The following is a 17,975-nucleotide window of genomic DNA, read 5'->3' on the forward strand; positions in this document are numbered from 1 at the left end:
ATTCCCCTCTGAGTCCTGCCAAGGCCTGGGAATACCCGGTGAGGTGAAGGAAAGAACAGGTGTCACTCATTCATTTAAGAAACAGTCCCTGAGGCCTTCCAGGCACCAGGCCTTGCAATCTCAGAGCTGGGAACTCAGATCTGAAGACAGGCAGCGCGGCCAATCGGAGTGCAGAGGGAGGTGTGCTCTGAAGGGGGGCCCTTCCCTAGCTCGGGAGGCGATGTCTGTGTGTCACCATCTCCCTTCATCCGTCCATCCATTTGCTCATTCGTTCATTCACGCAGATCACCCATGCACACTTCCTAAGGCCTCCTGTGTAACATTTTGGGCTGGGTGGTGCTGAGGCCAATGAGATGGTTCTCTTGCACCCGAGCCCTGCCAGAGGCTTATGGGAGAGCCAGACACAGCTGTACACAATCGCAATCACATCCCAGGGCCATGCACGCTCCAACGGAAGCAGCACAGGGCGCCCGGTGGACAGAGAAGGTTAGGATGCACCGGGCCGGCTGGAGCCGTCAACCATGGGCAGAGGAGTTGGTGAAAGGTGGGTCCCCCCTGGGCCATCGCAGAGGGGCTGCGGGAGGGAGTGAAGGGGTAAAGATCAGGCCCTGCTGCCATTCCACACGGCTGTCCCCGTCCCTGTCCCTGGGGGAGCTGAAACTGCATGGAAGGTCCCCCGGGGGTGCCCCGTCTAATAAACTCGATGAAGAGGACTGTGGCTCTGGTTCCCACGCCCCTGACACCAGCTTCTCCCTGAGGCCTGCCCTTTCCACCTCCTGGGGAGCTGAGGACCCCAGCCCGGGACTCTCCCTTACCATCCTTCAAGATGCAAGGGATTTGGGCCCCAGTCTTCTCCTCCTCAGACTAGGCGTCCAGGCCCCCAGCACCTCCTCCCTCAGACCCAGGGGTCCAGGCCCCCAGCCCCTCCCCCCTCAGACCCAGGGGTCCAGGCCTCCAGCCCCCTCCCTCCCGTCTCACGAGTTAAAGTCCCCAGTTTCTTCTCTTTCAGGGACCCAAGACCCCCGGCCCCAGCTTTCTCCTCCCTCATACCCAGGAGTCCTGCCTCCCCGCCCCTCTTCCCCTGGACCGAGCAGTTCGGGTTCCCAGCCAGGCCTGCTCCGGACCAAAACTCCTGGTTCCCCGCCCTGCCCCCTCTCCCGCCAGCTGGGAGATGGGACCCTCAGCTCCCGCCCTTGCCCCTTAAGGAAGTAAAAGTCCTTTCGGTCTCCAGCGGGTCAGGACCTGGCCCCCAGCCCCTCCTCCCAGGGCAGACGTCCTTCTCCCTGCCCCTCGTTCCCTTAAAATACCCGGGATCCCTATGGCAACAGGCGGCGGCAACAGGTGCGGGTGTTATTTACGGGTCGAGCCCGAAATAGCCGGCGATGGTGAAGGGGGTGGGCGGATGGGGGCGAGGCTGGGAGTGAGCGGAGCTGCCGGGCCGGCGGGCGGAGCGGGCAGTGGCGTGCAGAACCGACGGCTCGGAGGCATCGCGGAGCTGGGGTCGGCGCCGCGCAGAGGCAGGAGAGCGAGAGGGGTCCCTACCCAGGAGACGGGGGTGGGAGGCCTGAGGGAGGCGCCTGGCCTGGAGCTGAGCCTGGAGCCGTCCCGACCCGGCCGGCCCTGGGAGCCCGGGGGAGGGGAGCCGAGTGATCCCAAAGGGACACCGAGTCCCTTCCGGGTCCCAGTTGTCCTTTGAGCCGCGTGAGGGGACTTGGTCCCCATTTCCTGAGCCGCATTGCGGACCACAGCACCTTCATCTGAGCCCCAGCAGGGACCCCCGGTCCCCCTCCTGAGCCTTGGGGGTGTCCCTCAGCCCCTTTCTCTCAGCCCCTAGGGCAGACCTTCTCTGGTCTTTTCTCTGAATGGCCAGGGAGACCCCCCTCCCCTCTTCCTGAATTCCAGCAGGTCCCCAGCCTCCTGTCTCTGAACCCCAGCCAGGACTCTGCTGGTCCCCCCTGTGAAAGTTGGGGGAATCCTACTGCCTCTCTGAGACTCCGAAGTAATTCTGACCTCCCCTTCTGAACTCCCTGCACCCCAATTTTTCCTCTTCTGAACCCCAGGGCAGACCCAACTTCTCCTTCACCAGACTCTGAGCCCCAAAGAAGCCAGGAAGCATCTCCTCTCAAACACAGAGAGGACCTCAGCTCCCCTTCCTGTGTATCCTAAACTTTGAGCCCTAGTGGGAAGCTCGGATTCCCTCCCCCCAAGGAAACACAGCTTCCCTTTGGTGATTCCCTCCAGTGGGGACCCCAGAGCAGCCCCTCAGAGCTTCAGCTGACACTCAGTTCTCCTGCTTCTGGAGCTCTCAGGCTCCCCTCCTGGGTGCCCAGGTTCTAGCCGTGAGGCTGGGGGAACCTAGCTTCATCTCTAGTCTCATCTTCTTTGCTGAGCTTCTGTGGGTACCCCAGGCTCTTCTCTGAACCTCAGAGGGTTCCCAGCAGAGGATCTAGGTCCCAGAAGTGACCTCGATTTCCTCATTTGAGGTTCCAGGGAGGATTCAGATCTTCCCATTTCACAGACCAGTGGAAACTGAGCCCCTCACCTGCTTCAAGACCCCAGGCGCTTCCCTCCCCACTCCCACCCCTCAGGAGCCCGCCTCAGCTCTGCCTCTTTCGCACCTGGGCCCTATCGCCCGCGACGAGGATGATGATGTGGTCCAACTTCTTCATGCACGAGGAGGACCGCCGGCGGCGAGCTCACGGGGCGCGCAAGGCCAGGATGACCCCTGAGCACGAGGGGAAGATTAAGCTGGCACTGCTGCTGACCTCCGTGGGTGCCACGCTGGCAGTGCTGGCCGTGGGCACCGAGTTCTGGGTGGAACTCAACACCTACAGGGACAACGGCAGTGCCGTCTGTGATGCTGCCCACCTGGGGCTCTGGAAGATGTGCACCAAGCGACTGTGGCAGGCGGACGTGCCCGCCGGCAGAGACACCTGCGGCCCAGCGGAGCTGCCCGGAGGTGAGAGGCCGCCGCCCCCGCGCAGGGCTTGTATCCCGTGTCTGAGAAACCCGTGCCCGAGCCCCGAGGAGAGAGAGCTTGCACCCTCAGATGCGCCCCTACCCACATCAACCTGTGCTCCGGGGACAGCCTCTGCCCCAGGCACAAACTGTGCAGAGAGGGAGTCTGTACCCCCAAACTAGCCTGCACCCCCAGGCCAGTCTGTAGCTCTAGACCAGCCTCTGCCCCCAGAGCAGCCTGTTCCCCGAAACCCGTCTGTGCTCCTAGACCAGCCAGTGCCCTCAGACTGCCCTGTGACCTCCAGAGCTCCTATGCTCCCAGCACAGCGTGTGATCCCAGACATTTCTGTGTCCCCAGACCAGCCTGTACCCCCAGCAAGCCCATGTTCCTAGAGAAGCCTTGTGCCTCTGCACACAGCCTGTGCCCCCAGACCCAGCCGATGACTCCGTACGCAGCCGGTGCCCTCAGACAGCCTTTGTCTCCCAGAAACGCTCGTGCCCCTGAGACAGCCTGTACCCCCATCCTGTGGGCCCTGGGGAGAAAGACCACCTTGATGCCCACCCCAGAGTACGCTGTTCCCTCCTGCCGATTCCACCAAACAGCTCTCACCAAAGACCTCCCAACATCCCAGGGCAGACCTTGTTCTTCCTGGAAAATCGGCTTCCTTTCCTACCCATTTCACCTCAAATTCCCCAACTGGACACTCCAGCCCTTCTCATTTTCTCTTCCAGGCACCCCGACACCCGTCACTTCCCTACAGAGTGGCTGTTTCACCCCTACCCATGCCAGAGAGCTATCCCGTACCTCTCACTCTCCCAGACAGGCCACGCCATGCCCTAAACTTATACCAGAGAGACATCCTATATGCCTAGGGGACAGGAATGGGATCTCACTCCCTCTACTGACCCAAGGAAACTATCTGACTCAGAGCCCATTTAGGATGTCGCATGCTTGGTCACCCGTATGGCATCTGCAACACTCTTTCCTCTCCAAAGGATGTCCTATAATCTCAGTACCCCTCAAAGAAGATCTACCCCTCTGGGCTCCAGATGGGATTTCCCTCCTCCTTCGCTTTTCCAGATGTGATCTGTTACATCCCTAGGGTCCAAATAAGGATGTTGCAAGCCTTTGATAGCAAAGTGGGATGCAAAGCACCCTTGTTATCTGAGGTACCACCCAGTCAGCGTGCAGACCGGCTAATTCGCACCCCTCAGAGCCTCAAGCAGGAAGTTCCCCAATTTTTGACAAGTGGGATACTCTGGCAATAAAAAATATTAGATGCTAAGGTAGTGCCCGGCTCTGTTCTAAGTATTTCACTTGCATGAACTCATCAATCCTCATAGCAACCCTATGAGTAGTTATTATCGTCCCCAAAATGAGGAGCAAGAAATACAAATGTCACAGTCCATGCACCCAGGCTAGTCACATGGGGTTTGGACCCTGGTCATCTCTGTTCTTTCTTTTTCTTTTAAATTTAAAAAATTTTTAAAAATGTATTGGAGTATAGTTGATTTACAATGTTGTGTTAGTTTCAGGTGTACAGCAAAGTGAACCAGTTATACATATACATATATCCACTTTTTTTAGATTCTTTTCCCATATAGGCCATTACAGAGTATTGAGTAGAGTTCCCTGTGCTATACAGTAGGTTCTTATTATTTATTTGTCTTATATATAGTAGTGTGTATATCCCAGTTTATCCCTACCCCCCATCCCCTGGTTACCATAAGTTATTTTTCTACATCTGTGACTCTACTTCTGTTTTGTAAATAAGTTCATTTGTACCCTTTTTTTAGATTCCACATATAAGCTATATCATATGATATTTGTCTTTCTGTGTTTGACTTATTTCACTCAGTATGGCAGTCTCTAGGTCCATCCATGTTGCTGCAAATGGCATTATTTTGTTCTTTTTTATGGCTGAGTAATATTCCACTGTATATATGTACCACATCTTCTTTATCCATTCCTCTGTTGACAGACATTTAGGTTGCTTTCGTGTCCTGACGATTGTAAACAGTGCTGCAACGAACATTGGGGTGCATGTATCTTTTTGAATTATGGTTTTCTCTGGATATATGCCCAGGAGTGGGATGACTGGGTCATATGGTAGTTCTATTTTTAGTTTTTTAAGGAACCTCCATACTGTTCTTCGTAGTGGCTGCACCAATTTACATTCCCACCAACAGTGTAGGAGGGTTCCTGGTCATCTCTGTTCTTAACAGCGACACTGTATTGCATCTCACTAGTCCCTAAATATGTCCCAAAGGTTCTCACTGCACTGGGGGGGCTGTCCCGCCCCACCTGACTGCATGATATGGGGTCCCTCACGTCCCTTGATGTCTCCCTAATGGTCAGAAAGAGCTTCAGCCTCCTTAAAGGACCATCACCATCATCCCACAATCCTGACCCTTCAGAGGACATCTCCCAAATGGCAAGATTTCAGAAATATCCCACACATCCCATGGCCCATCAAAGGACATCCCAAAGGGGGGTGACCCATATCCTCCTCTTTTCCAAATGGGATATGCCATATCCTCTGGGATCAGAGACAAGATGCCCTAAATCATTAGTAGCCAAAATGGGATGCCAGACACCCCATACTCTCTCAGAAAGATGTATCACACCTTCTTATTCTCTAGTTGAGACTTCCCATTTCCCTTGTAGAGGAAGACCGCTTTCCCCCCACCGACTTGTGGCAGATAGATAGCATCCTCGCCGTTTGTTCTGCTGCACAAAAGCATCCTTTACTTTCTGCTGCTGCGGGGTCAGGACTCACATTTCCCACTGCTCCTGCCGGGACATCTCATGCCCTTTTCTTTCCTTGACAGTACCAGGTGGAGTGTCCCACACCACCTCACCTGTCTCTGGAGTTTATCCCTTATCCCTCAGCATCCCCCTTCAATTCGGAACGTTCCTTTCCACTTCCCCAGACCACCTGACCTGTCTCCTATTTCTTAATACCCCTCTTATTCTCGACCTCTCTCCTCCCTTTCCCTCTGTTCTCTCCTCAGTTTCCCCATCTGTGGAATGAGAAAGTTGGAGTAGGTGAATTCTGTGGAAGTTCTGGTCTTAAAATGCAATTTAGAAAGCACCTTTTTTTTTTTTTTTTTTTTTTAAGCGTGGGCTTTCTTGAACTTCAAGTACACAAATTTGGATGAATCATCCTTTTCAGTTTATGCCACAAAATCATTCCCAGCCTTTGCAAGATCCTTCATGTGCTTTATTTTACATTCTTATTCTTTTTTCCATTCTTTCCTAACTCATCTCTTTAATGCATTTGATATGCATCCATGGATATGTATTTTAACCTAGAAAAATAGTGTTTTTAATATATGTATGTATTTTAATTTCCATAAATGATATCGTGCTATAGATTTTTTCCTATTTTTGATGTTTTTCCTCAACACTGTTTCTCAGATCTTCCCGTGCTGCTTTCTGTCAGTCTAGTTTGTGGCTACTAGGTGCTGCAGAGACTTGCCCATCACATTTACTTGTCTATTCCAATAGCGATGGGCACCTAGGTTGATTCCAACTCCCTGTTTATTTATTTCTTTCTTTTTGGCTGTGCCGTGTGGCATTCGGGATCTTAGTTCCCGGACCAGGGATCGAGCCCAAGCCCACTGCAGTGGAAGCGCAGGGTCCTAACCACTGGACCCCCAGGGACGTCCCCCCGCCTCCTTATTATTATAAACAGTGTAGCAATGAACATGATGCAACCCATATATGTTCCTGCACGTGGTTTTTTTCTGAATGTATACCCAGAAGTGAAACTGTTGGGTTATAGGGATAAACATCTTTCACTTCATAAAGTATGTCAGAGTGCTTTCCAAAAAGGCTAGTACCCATTTACACCCCCAGCTGTTTCCTCTTATCCTTCCAATGCTTGATATTATCCTTTGAATATTTGCCCATCTAACTGATCTAAAGTGCCATGTCCTGCTGATGTAAGTTGCATTTCTGTGATCCCTGCTGAGGTGGAGCATCTCTTCATGTACTTGTGAGTAATCCACGCTTCCTCTTCTATGAATTGACTATTCATATCCTTTGCCCAGTTTTCAGTTGGGTTATCTCTCTTCTCTTGCTGATCTGGAAGAGTTCTTTGTGTAGTCTAGACATGAATCCTTTCTGAGATAAGAATCTCTTCTGAGGGCTTCCCTGGTGGCGCAGTGGTTGGGAGTACACCTGCCGATGCAGGGGACACAGGTTCGTGCCCCGGTCCGGGAAGATCCCACATGCCGCGGAGCGGCTGGGCCCGTGAGCCATGGCCGCTGAGCCTGCGCGTCCGGAACCTGTGCTCCGCGACGGGAGAGGCCACAGCAGTGAGAGGCCTGCGTACCAAAAAAAAAAAAAAAAAAAAAGAATCTCTTCTGAGTCTTCTGCCTGGATCTTGGGGTGCTTTGTTAAATAAAGTGATTATCCATTTCTTTCTTTTTTTTAATTTTGTGGCCTCTCCCGTCGCGGAGCACAGGTTCCGGACGCGCAGGCTCAGTGGCCATGGGCCCAGCCGCTCCGTGGCCTGTGGGATCCTCCCGGACCAGGGCACGAACCCGTGTCCCCTGACTCGGCGGGCAGACTCTCAACCACTGCGCCACCAGGGAAGTCCATTCATTTCTATTCTCACTGGACCCTACACAAACTCATATGACAGAGCCAGGAAACAGACTATTAACTCACTTTATACAGGAAGAATTGGAAGCTCAGAGAGGTCAATAGCCCACTCAAGGCCGCAGATCTGGACCTCAAAGCTCTGGATTGGAATCCCAGCTCCTGTGATAGCAGGTGGTTTCACTTCTCTGAGCATGAGTTCTCTCTATCAGGGATGTTAATTTCATATTTCTAGGTTATTGTGAGCTATGTTAAATGCCCAGCCCTGAGCTTACACTAGGGACCTCCGTGTCATTACCTCTCTTTTTCTCTCTCCTGCTGCCACAGAAGCAAACTGCACTTATTTTAAATTCTTCACCACGGGAGAGGATGCTCACATCTTCCAGAGAACCACAAAGAAAGGTAAGAACTTTTTGCCCGGTGGAGGGGATATGCTGACCACGCTAAAGGATTCCTTTTCTTTCTTTTTCTTTTTTGTAAATTGAAGTATAGTTATTTCCAATATTGTGTTAGTTTCAGGTGTACAGCAAAGTGATTGTTATGTTTTTCAGATTATATTCCCTTATAGTTTATTAAAAGGTATTGATTGTAATTCCCTGCGCTATACAGTAATTCCTTGTTGCTTATCTATTTCATGTAGAGTAGTTTGTATCCGTTAATCCCAGGGGGCTTCTTGATAGCATTGTACTCTTCTCTGCTTTGCCGCAGGATGAGCACAAGCTCCTAAATCCCGGCGAGGTCTCATCTTTGGGGAGAGGTGGTTCTCCAGAGCCCTGTGTCCAACATTCCCCCCTCAGCTCTGCTTTTGCCACATGCCGTGTTACTTTGGGCAAGTCCCAGCCCCTCTCTGTGGATAGTACATTAACATCTCACAAGTGTGCATCTCCCACATGCTAAACACAGCGCTGGGTGTTTCATTTATAAGAGTTCCAGTCCTTGCCATGACCCTGCAGGGCAGGGGCTCTATCTGAATCTTCCAGATGAGAAAACACAAGTCCATAAATGGTTTAATTTATTTCCCCAGGAAGTGGCAGAGGCAGAGGCAGGATTCGAACCCAAATAATTCCAAATGTAAAGCAGTGCTCTTCAATAAAATATTCCATGAGATTGGGAATGTTCTGTATCTGCACTGACCTGTATGGTAGCCACTGGCCACACGTGGCCGGTGCAACTAAGACACTGAGTTTTAAATTTTGTTCAATTTAAATCCATTTAAAATTAAAAGACCCTCCGTGGCTAGTGTCTACCATTCTGGACAATAAAACTTTTAAGGCTTTACCCTTTCTACTCTAACCACGGTCTCTCCATCACCCCAGTATGTCAGTATCCCCACCAGTAAAGGAATTGCGGTCAGTATGTCAATATTCCCACTAGTAAAAGAACTGTGGTATGTCATGAACCTTATCTGGTCTTTGTAAGGAGTTAATGAAATGATGCAGCTAAAACATGCAGTATGGTGCCTGGCACATAGTAGGTCCTTCATAAACAGTGGAGGACTCTTCATGGAGGACCTGCTTACCCTCTGTACTCCTTTCTTTCTTACCTTGGTGCTAAGCGAGCTTGGGCAAGTCGCTGTGCTCCCCTAGGATAGCAAAATAATCACAGGGCACACATATGGAACAAGTGCTGTGTGCCCGGTGGTGCACTGGGGACATTACATATGTGATTTCTAATCCTCACAGCAGTCACGTAGAGATTTTGATCTTGATTTTCCGGAGGAGGAAACTGAGGTTCAGAGAGGTTCAGTGACTCTACCAGAATCTTCCAGCCAGGAAGTAGGTGGGGAGAGTTCTGACTTGGATCGTTCCGCTGTAATGTACCACCTTCTCTGTTGTCTCCCACACACCCCACTGCCTCAGTTTCCTCACCGGAAAACAAATGGTGACCAGATCGTAAGTAATACTTGGTAGTTCCCATCTCCTTCTAATCCTGGCTGTGTCCTTTCTTTGCTCTGTGACCTTAAGCAATTAACTGACCCTTTCTGAATCTTAGTTCTTCCTTCAACAGTATAAGTAAAACATTGAACTGGATGATCTTCTACTTGAAAATTCTTCTCTAGTCCTGGATCTTCTGGGTCCCTATATGGGAGTTCTCTCTACTCCCTACATCCTGTATTCTCTACTTCCCCTTCCCCTCCTCACAGAGGTAAATATGGCAGCTGCGGTGATAGCAGTGCTAGGCATGGCAGTCATGGCCCTGGGGTGCCTCTGTGTCATCATGGTGCTCAGCAAAGGGGCAGAGTTCCTGCTCCGGGTTGCAGCCATCTGCTTTGGCCTCTCAGGTGAGGGTTGAGAGCCTGCAGACTGAGAACATTGCATGCTGGGAGGTCGGGTCTCCAAACACCAATGCATGTTGGGAGGTCAGGTCTCCAAGCACTGTTGCATGCTGGGAAGTTGGGTTTCCAAGCACTGTTGCATGCTGGGAGGTCGAGGGAAGTCTCCAAGCCCCGCTGTAGGCTGGGAGGTTGGGTCTCCAAGCACTGTTGTGTGCTGGGAATTGGCGGAAGCTCAAAGGCTATAGAAGTCTCAAAGATGGGAGAGTTCTAAGTTCTGTTGTTGACTGGGAACTGGGGAGTCTCCAAAGACTTCTTTAGATTGGAATCTAGGGTCCCCAAGTGCTGTTGCCAGCTGGGACGTTGAGGGAGGTCCCCATGCACTGTTGTATGCTGTCAGGTTGAGGAAGGTCTCTTAAGTACCATTGCATGCTGGGAAGCACAAGACCTATAGTAGGCTCGAATATGAGGATGGTCCAAGCGCCGTTGTTGGCTGGGAATTGAAGGTTCTCCAAACACTCTTTTAGATTTGGACCTGGAGTCTGCAAGAACTGTCGCATTTTTGGAGTTGGGGGTCCAAAAGAATTCTGCATCTTGTGAGATGTAGCCCTCATTGGATCAAATGTTTTCTAAGGTGGATAGATAAGTCATAAACTATATAAGCTTCATTTATTTATCTTTTGTGTATCTACTGAGCACCTACTATGTTCCAGGCACTGAGCTAAGGGCTGGAGACATAAGATTAATAAGACAGACACTGTGTCTGCCCTCATAGAGCCTAGATTCTGACAGAGGTAGACAGTACCCAACAATTACACATACAATGATCCAACTATAATTGTGATGAGAGTTACGATAAAGCATATAAGGGGTACACACTGGGGTGGGGGGGCTTGTCAGAGAAACGTCCTGAGAAAGTGATATTTAAGCTGACCATCGAAGGAGGAACAGAAATTATCCAGTCAGACTGTGGAGTTGACGGTAGTGGTGGCCATGTTGGTGATGTTTGTTGTGGTGGTGGTAATGATGGTGATGCCCTTGATATGGCAATAGTGGTGATGGAATAGCATATATGTAGTCTGTGAAAGACTTGGCAAGTTTAAAAGAAGACGAATGAACAGAATGGAGATCAGAGCATAGGGCAGGGCAAAGTTTGCGCAAAGGTACATGGTAACCTTAGTTAACAGATGAGGTAGGGGCTCGGTGCAAGATGAGTCAAGGGAGGTCCCTGGTGGTCCAGTGGTCAGGACTCTGCGTTTTCACTGCAGAGGGCATGGGTTCAATGCAGAGGGCATGGGTTCAGTCCCCGGCTGGGGAACTAAGATCCTACAAGCTCCGCGCGGCCAAAACGAAAACAAAAATAAAGGAGACAGGGAGATATGAATGTTCAAGAGCACACTCGCATAGAAATTATTAGTAATCACATTCTTATTATTGTTTTGTGCCTTAGAGAGCTTCCTAAACGAAGGGGGAAATTCAGTCATTCCCTGTCTTTCATTTATTCATTAGAAAGGTGTCTGCCCTTAACGAGATTATCATCTGGTTAAGGACAGAGAAATGATACGAATCATCCCACAATTACGAACTGCAGGAAGTGCTATGAAGGAAAAGTAGAGTTCTGTGAGGATGCGTAACGAGGGCACTTCATTTAAAGCAGAATTAGAGAAAGGCCCTCTGAGGAGATGACACTTAAAACATCCAAGTATGGGTAACCAAGCTAGAAAGAGCTCGGTGGATTTCGAGTCCTGAAAGAACGCCAGTGAGCCTGGAGCATGGACAGTAAGGAGGATACTGGTTTAAAAGACAAACCAAGAAATCAACAGGGAATCAACAGATCTGGGTTGGAGTCCCAAATTCCAGCCCAGGGAGGAGATAGAAATTAGGCAAATAAATAATGCTCCTATGAATTAATATATGTTAACAATTACCAATTGTGGTAAATGCTATAAATGAAAAGTAAAGAGTCTAACGAAAATGTATAACAGGGAGACCCAACAGAGACTTGACTGGTGGTGGTCAGGGAAGCCTTCTCAGAAGAAGTGTAATTCAAGTAAGGAATTCTGTAGAGAATGAGGATGTGTAAGGTGGGCTCAGGGAGGGGTAAGCAGACAGTTATTCCAAGCAGCACAAAGGTCTCCAGGCTTGAACAAATTTGGTGCATTTAAAGTCCTGAATGGGACTTCCCTGGCACTCCAGTGGTTAGGCCGCCGCGCTTCCCCTGCAGGAGGCTCGGGTTCAGTCCCTGCTCCGGGTGACTAAGATCCCGCGTGCCACGCGGTACCGCCAAAAAATAAAAATAAAACAAAAGTAAAGTCCTGAAAGAAGTCCTACTCCATACTGCTGTAGGATGGGAGGGGCAGCTTGAGAGGAGGCTGAAGAAACAGGCAGGGGCCAGGTCACGTGGGCCCTTCTAGGTCATTCGAGGGAAGTCAGGTTCGATCAGGGAGAAGGTAAAGTGATGTGCCTAAGAGAAGAGTCCTGGAGTAGACCTGTCTGGGCTCAAACCCACATGGCTCTTTTCTAGGCTTCAATTTTCCCATCTGTAAAGTGGGGATAATAATAATAATACCCATTCATAAGGTCTAGTGGAAGAGGTGAGATGTGGGAGCATTTGGTTAGATTCTTGTTGCAAAGCTAGTGTGTCAAGGCCAGAGCTCCACAAACTACAACCCATGGTCAAATCCTACCTGCCTCTTGTTTTGGAGTTAGTGACTTTTTTTTTTTTTTTTTTGCGGTACGCGGACCTCTCACTGTTGCGGCCTCTCCCGTTGCGGAGCACAGGCTCCGGACGCGCAGGCTCAGCGGCCATGGCTCACGGGCCCAGCCGCTCCGCGGCATGTGGGATCTTCCCAGACCAGGTCACGAACCGGCGTCCCCTGCATCGGCAGGCGGACTCTCAGCCACTGCGCCACCAGGGAAGCCCTGGAGTTAGTGACATTTTAAAACCATAAATCGTATTGTGGTTCCTACCTAGATCGAAAGCCACGGATGAATTTCTACCTCTAGAATAACGGGCCTCCGAGGTCTTATGTGGTCTGGCTCCTGATGTGGTCTGGCTCCTACGTGAGACTTCACCTCTTACCATTTGTTCTCTCTGTTCTGTCCATATCAACCTCTTTGCTGTTCTCAGACCCTCCAAGTTCATTCCCTCCTCAGAGCATTCTGCACTGCTGTCCCCTCAGCCTGGAATGCTCTTCCGCCAGCTCTTCCTATGTCTCATTTCTGCAGATCATTTCAGCCGCTGATCATATGTCACTGCCTCAGAAAGACCATTGTTGGCCACCTTGTCTAAAGTAGCCCCCTTCCCTGCTGTGTCCCTACCTTGCCTTATTTTTCTTCGTAGAATTGATCACTACCTGAAATTATGCATGTATGTATGCCTTTGTTTGCTAGGGCTGCCATAACAAAGTACCGCAGACAGGGTGCCTTACACACCAGAAATGTAGTTTCTCACAGTTCTGGAGGCTGGAAGTCTGAGATCAACATGTCAGCAGGTTCGGTTTCTTCTGAGGCCAATCTCCTTGGCATGTAGATGGCTGTCTTCTCCCAGTGTCCTCACGTGGTCCTTCCCCATGCTTGTCTGTGTCCTAATCTCCTCTTCTTATAAGGGCACCGGACATACTGGATCAGGGCCCACCCTAGTGACCTCATTTTAAGTGAATTACCTCTTTAAAGACCCTAACTCCAAATATAGTCATATTCCAAGGCCCTGGGGATCAGGACCCCAATGTGAGAACTTTTGTGGGGATGCAGTTCAACCCACATCAATACATTCACCTGATTTTTGTCCATCTCCCCTTTTGGGGTGAATTTCCAGGAGGACAGCCCCTTCATTAGGTTTTTTTTTTTTTCTGGATCGTGCTATGAGGCATGCAGGATCTTAGTTCCCCGATCAGGGATCGAACCCGTGCCCCCTGCATTGGGAGCACGGAGTCTTAACCACTGGACTGCCAGGGAAGTCCCTAGTTTTGTTCTTGTATTTTATATATATTTTATAATGAGAGTTCAATTAAGATCTATTGACTGAATGAGAGAATGCATGAATTAGCAGTGGAATGAAGGGGACTGGATGGTGTCGCTCCCTCGTACAGATGCTTTTCCACCTCCAGTGCTCTGATGCTGACCTGCATGAGGTCAAGAAAGGATCACAAAGGGACCACTGAGCCATGTTACGCAGACTCCAGGCTGTATTCTCCAGGCCCCTGACTTAAAACCATGGGGGAGGGCTTCCCCGGTGGCACAGTGGTTAAGAATCCGCCTGCCAATGCAGGGGACACAGGTTCAATCCCTGGTCCGGGAAGATCCTACATGCCTCAGAGCAACTAAGCCTGCAAGCCACAACTACTGAGCCTGCAAGCCACAACTACTGAAGCCCGGGTGCCACAACTACCGAAGCCTGCACGCCTAGAGCCCGTGCTCCGCAACAAGAGAAGCCACCACAATGAGAAGCCCGCGCACTGTAACGAAGATAGCCCCGGCTCACCGCAACTAGAGAAAGCCCGCACGCAACAACGAAGACCCAACACAGCCAAAAATAAAAAATAAATAAAATGAAATAAATTAATTTTTTAAAAAAAGTTAAAAAACAAAACCATGGGGAAACTGGGAGTGTAGGGAGGAAGGAAGGTCAGAGATCAAAGTTGAAGTCAGACTCTGGGGTCTGAGAGGGGAGGCAGCCAGGATGCACGAGCCATGCATGACCATTGGAGGGTCCTACGTGATCTTACTCCGCCCACCTCTGTACTTCCGCTGCCCACCACCCCCCTCCCCTCCCCCATCCTCTTTGCTCCGCCGCACTGACTTTTCTTTTTTTCCCTCTAACACACTCTACTCCACCCTACCGCAAAGCCTTTGCACCAGCCATTCCTTCTGCCCAGAATAGCCATTGCTGTTTTGTGCATGGCTGGCTTCTTTTCGTCCATTTGGGTCTCAGCTCCAATGGCTTTTCTGATGACACCATGTAAAGCCCCAGCCCCACCCCTGGATGTCACGGCCCTTCCCACCACTCTGTTTTTATCTCCTTCCTAGCGTGCATCACTGTCTGAAATTATCCCGTCTTCTCACATGTTTACTTTGGCAGTTACAACCTGGTCGCCCGCAGGCCAGCGACGGCCCATAAATGTTCTTTGTTTGGCGGGCAGCGTCTACAGATTTCTCTGAGCCAATATTTAAAGGTTGGGTGAATTCCCGTAAAAATCATGATCGTTTAAAAAAAATGCTAGCTGTTCTTGAAAACTCAGAAGATCTGGTCTACGAAGCCGCCGTTGCTGACGGGCTGCAGTTGGCTGGAGCCGGGTTTGGGCTGTGCTTTGTCATGGTCCCCACCGCACCTGCCTGCTCGCTTGTTTGGACTTTCTCATTGTCTACTGGAGACATTTGAGTTTTGCCAGCCTTGGTTTATTTGTGTACCATTTGTCTCCTCCAAGTAGAACATAGGTTCTGTCATGTTAGGGTTCTTTGGTCTGTCTTGTTCCTTTTTTTTTCTTCAATCAAATTGCATGACATGACTGATTTTCTTTTCATTTTGTAATCCACCATCACTCTCTTTTCTTTTCAACTTTATTGGGCTATGATTGACAAGTATAAATTGTGTGTGTGTGTATATATGTGTGTATACACAATTGTATATAAGGTATACAGCTTGCAGGATCTCAGTTCCCTGACCAGGGATTGAACCTGGGCCACGGCAGTGAAAGTGCTGAGTCCGAATCACTAGACCGCTCGGGAAGTCCCCTACAACTTGATATATTTTGATATACATCATGAGGTGATCAACACAATCAAACAAGTTAACACATTCATCACCTCACATAGTAACTTGTTTTTTGCAGTGAGAACATTTTTTTTTTTTTTTTGAGAACATTTAAGATCTACTCTCTTAGCAAATTTTATGGACACAGTATTATTAACTATAGTCACCATGCTGTACGTTAGATCTCCAGAATTTATTCCTCTTCAGGCTGGAAGTTTGTGCCCTTTGACCAGCACCTCCCCATTTTCCCCCTCCGCTCAGTCCCCGGCAGCCACCATTCTGCTCTCTGCTTCTACGGTTTCAACTCAGATTCCATCATCACTCTTGACTCAAGTCTGAATGGAGTCTTAATTTGACTTTTGCGATTCTTGATTCCTTGGTTTGCTTTGTTCTTTTCTTAAGTGGTGAAAGACACATTAACATAAAACTTACCATTTGAACCATTTGTAAGTGTCCACGTCTGTGGCGTTAAGTCCATTCACGCAGTTGTGCAGCCGTCACCGCCATCCATCGCCAGAACTTTTGCATCTTCACCAATTAAAACTCCGCCCCCATGAAACACCAACTCCCCATTGCTCTTCCCCACCCCCCGCACCCACCTTCTACTTTCTGTCTCTATGAATTTGTGTCTTGTTCTTTCTTTCTCTCCAGCGTCTAAAATTGTGCCTGCTATAGGGTAGGTGCTTAATAAGCAGTGGTTGAGGAGGTGCTAGTGAAACTGCAGAAATGCATCTCGGGGGTCTCCGAGGAGCTCCGGTTCTTTATGTCTCAGCACAGAAAGAATTCAGCGAGAGGCCAAGTGATAGATAAGAAGTGATTTATTAGAATAAGATGCTCGTGCGCCTTACAAGCGGGTGAGCTAGAGGGTGCCACACCGAGAACTTAGTGGGCTACAGTTTTATAATCAAAGGAGAGTGGGGAGGGGGAGAAGACCACCTCCTTCCTCATTCTTGAGTAGACGTCAAGCTTCCATCCTCAGCTCCGCCTCCAAGTCAGGCGGGAGGGTTTTCTTGTCCCTAGGTGGTCAAACTGGGACTGTCATGGCCCAATGGAAATGAGCAAAAAGGTGGTAACATATACTAGAGTATGATGAATCATCTCCGCTTTCAGCATAATGTCAACTTTTCCTTATATTTTTGTTTCTAATGTGTGCAGAGGAGTGTTACCTTAGGAATCAAGCCTCTCTGGGCAGGATGTGGGTCTTATTTCACCATTGTTTCATTGTCTGGGGGCATGTCTCAGGCTTCCGTTGCATGGTTGTGTTGCTAAGCGAGCCTGCTTGGTTTTGTGGTTAAGCGAACCTGCTTTCTTGAGCGATCATTAACTTACAGGGGTCTCCCATGCTTTTTTTTCTTTACTTACAGTCCCCTAGTGGGATTAACTGTATAATCACCTACTTTGTCCCTTTACTCTGTTCCTATCACTAGGGAGTCCCCCAGGTTTCTTGTCTGAGTGAGCATGTGATGGGGTATACTGGGGGAGAGGCTCAGACCTCCTTTGGGGACCCCAGGGGCCTGAGGGCCACATCTGTTCTCCTCTCCCCACAGGCCTGCTGCTTCTGGTCAGCCTGGAGGTGTTCCGCCACTCCGTGCAAGCCTTGCTGCAGAGAGTTAGCCCTGAGCCTCCCCCGTCCCCGGCCCTGACCTATGAATACTCCTGGTCTCTGGGCTGTGGCGTGGGGGCCGGCTTGGTCCTGATCCTGGGGAGTGGCTTCTTTTTCCTGCTCACCCTGCCTCCCTGGCCCTGGGGCTCCATCTGTCCCAAGTGGGGGCACAGGGCCACCTAGGGTCACCATTGTGCTTTCTCTAAGCAACTCCCAAACCCTTCGCCTTTCTCCATTGTGCCCCTCAGAATCTTTTGTCCCATGTCCTAGAGAAACTGTGTTCTCCCTGCTCTAGGGGCCCATGCTGTTTGCACAGAACTGCCCCTCACGCCCTCATCTTTTTTTCTCTGTAAATATGTTTTTCTCGGGGGCTGAATTTGGGTTGCTTAGGAGTGGGACGGGGAGAGGATTTTTGCAAACGAGGATCCCCAGGGAAGGCTGGTGGGGACCTGATGGGATAACTAGGGAGTGGGGGGAGGTGAGGTCAGGGGGTCTTGGGGGGGAGTTGGATCTATTTGTTCCACAGATTTGGATGTATTTGCTTGTGGGAGAGACTTCCTCCAGGGAAACAGGGGAATGGGGGAGGAGAGAATCTCTGGGTCTGACCTCACTGTGGCCTGATTTGGGATTAAAGGTTTGGAAATTTAACAACTTTGATTTGGAGTCCGTTGTGATGTGATTTGTGCACTCCAGGGTAGAGAAAAGGGGTCACTTGTGCTCTCCAGAAACCCACCACATGCTACTTGTCAGCCCCAAAGTCACATGTCAATGAACCCATAGA

General features: G+C 50.0%; 1 protein-coding gene across 1 annotated transcript; it reads left to right on the forward strand.

Annotated features, from left to right (window-relative positions):
• The first annotated feature begins 402 nt into the window (after positions 1 to 402).
• Positions 403 to 17,646, forward strand: CACNG6 (calcium voltage-gated channel auxiliary subunit gamma 6). The gene is made up of 5 exons (XM_033845858.2): positions 403 to 544; positions 2,589 to 2,959; positions 7,895 to 7,969; positions 9,711 to 9,848; positions 17,139 to 17,646. Exons 1-5 carry the CDS (start codon positions 522 to 524, stop codon positions 17,375 to 17,377), a joined length of 846 nt encoding a protein of 281 aa, XP_033701749.1. The 5' UTR covers positions 403 to 521; the 3' UTR covers positions 17,378 to 17,646.
• Positions 17,647 to 17,975: the final 329 nt, after the last annotated feature.

The sequence above is a fragment of the Tursiops truncatus genome, chromosome 19, assembly GCF_011762595.2.
Source record: "Tursiops truncatus isolate mTurTru1 chromosome 19, mTurTru1.mat.Y, whole genome shotgun sequence".
In the NCBI taxonomy this organism is placed as follows: Eukaryota; Metazoa; Chordata; class Mammalia; order Artiodactyla; family Delphinidae; genus Tursiops; species Tursiops truncatus.

Excerpts from the sequence above, each read along its gene's own strand:
- CACNG6 (XM_033845858.2), top strand. The coding sequence starts at position 522 with ATGGGCAGAGGAGTTGGTGAAAG. Across the intron at positions 545-2,588 it reads GGCAGAGGAGTTGGTGAAAG|GAGCCCGCCTCAGCTCTGCC; the intron begins GTGGGTCCCCCC and ends CCCACCCCTCAG. Across the intron at positions 9,849-17,138 it reads CATCTGCTTTGGCCTCTCAG|GCCTGCTGCTTCTGGTCAGC; the intron begins GTGAGGGTTGAG and ends CTCTCCCCACAG.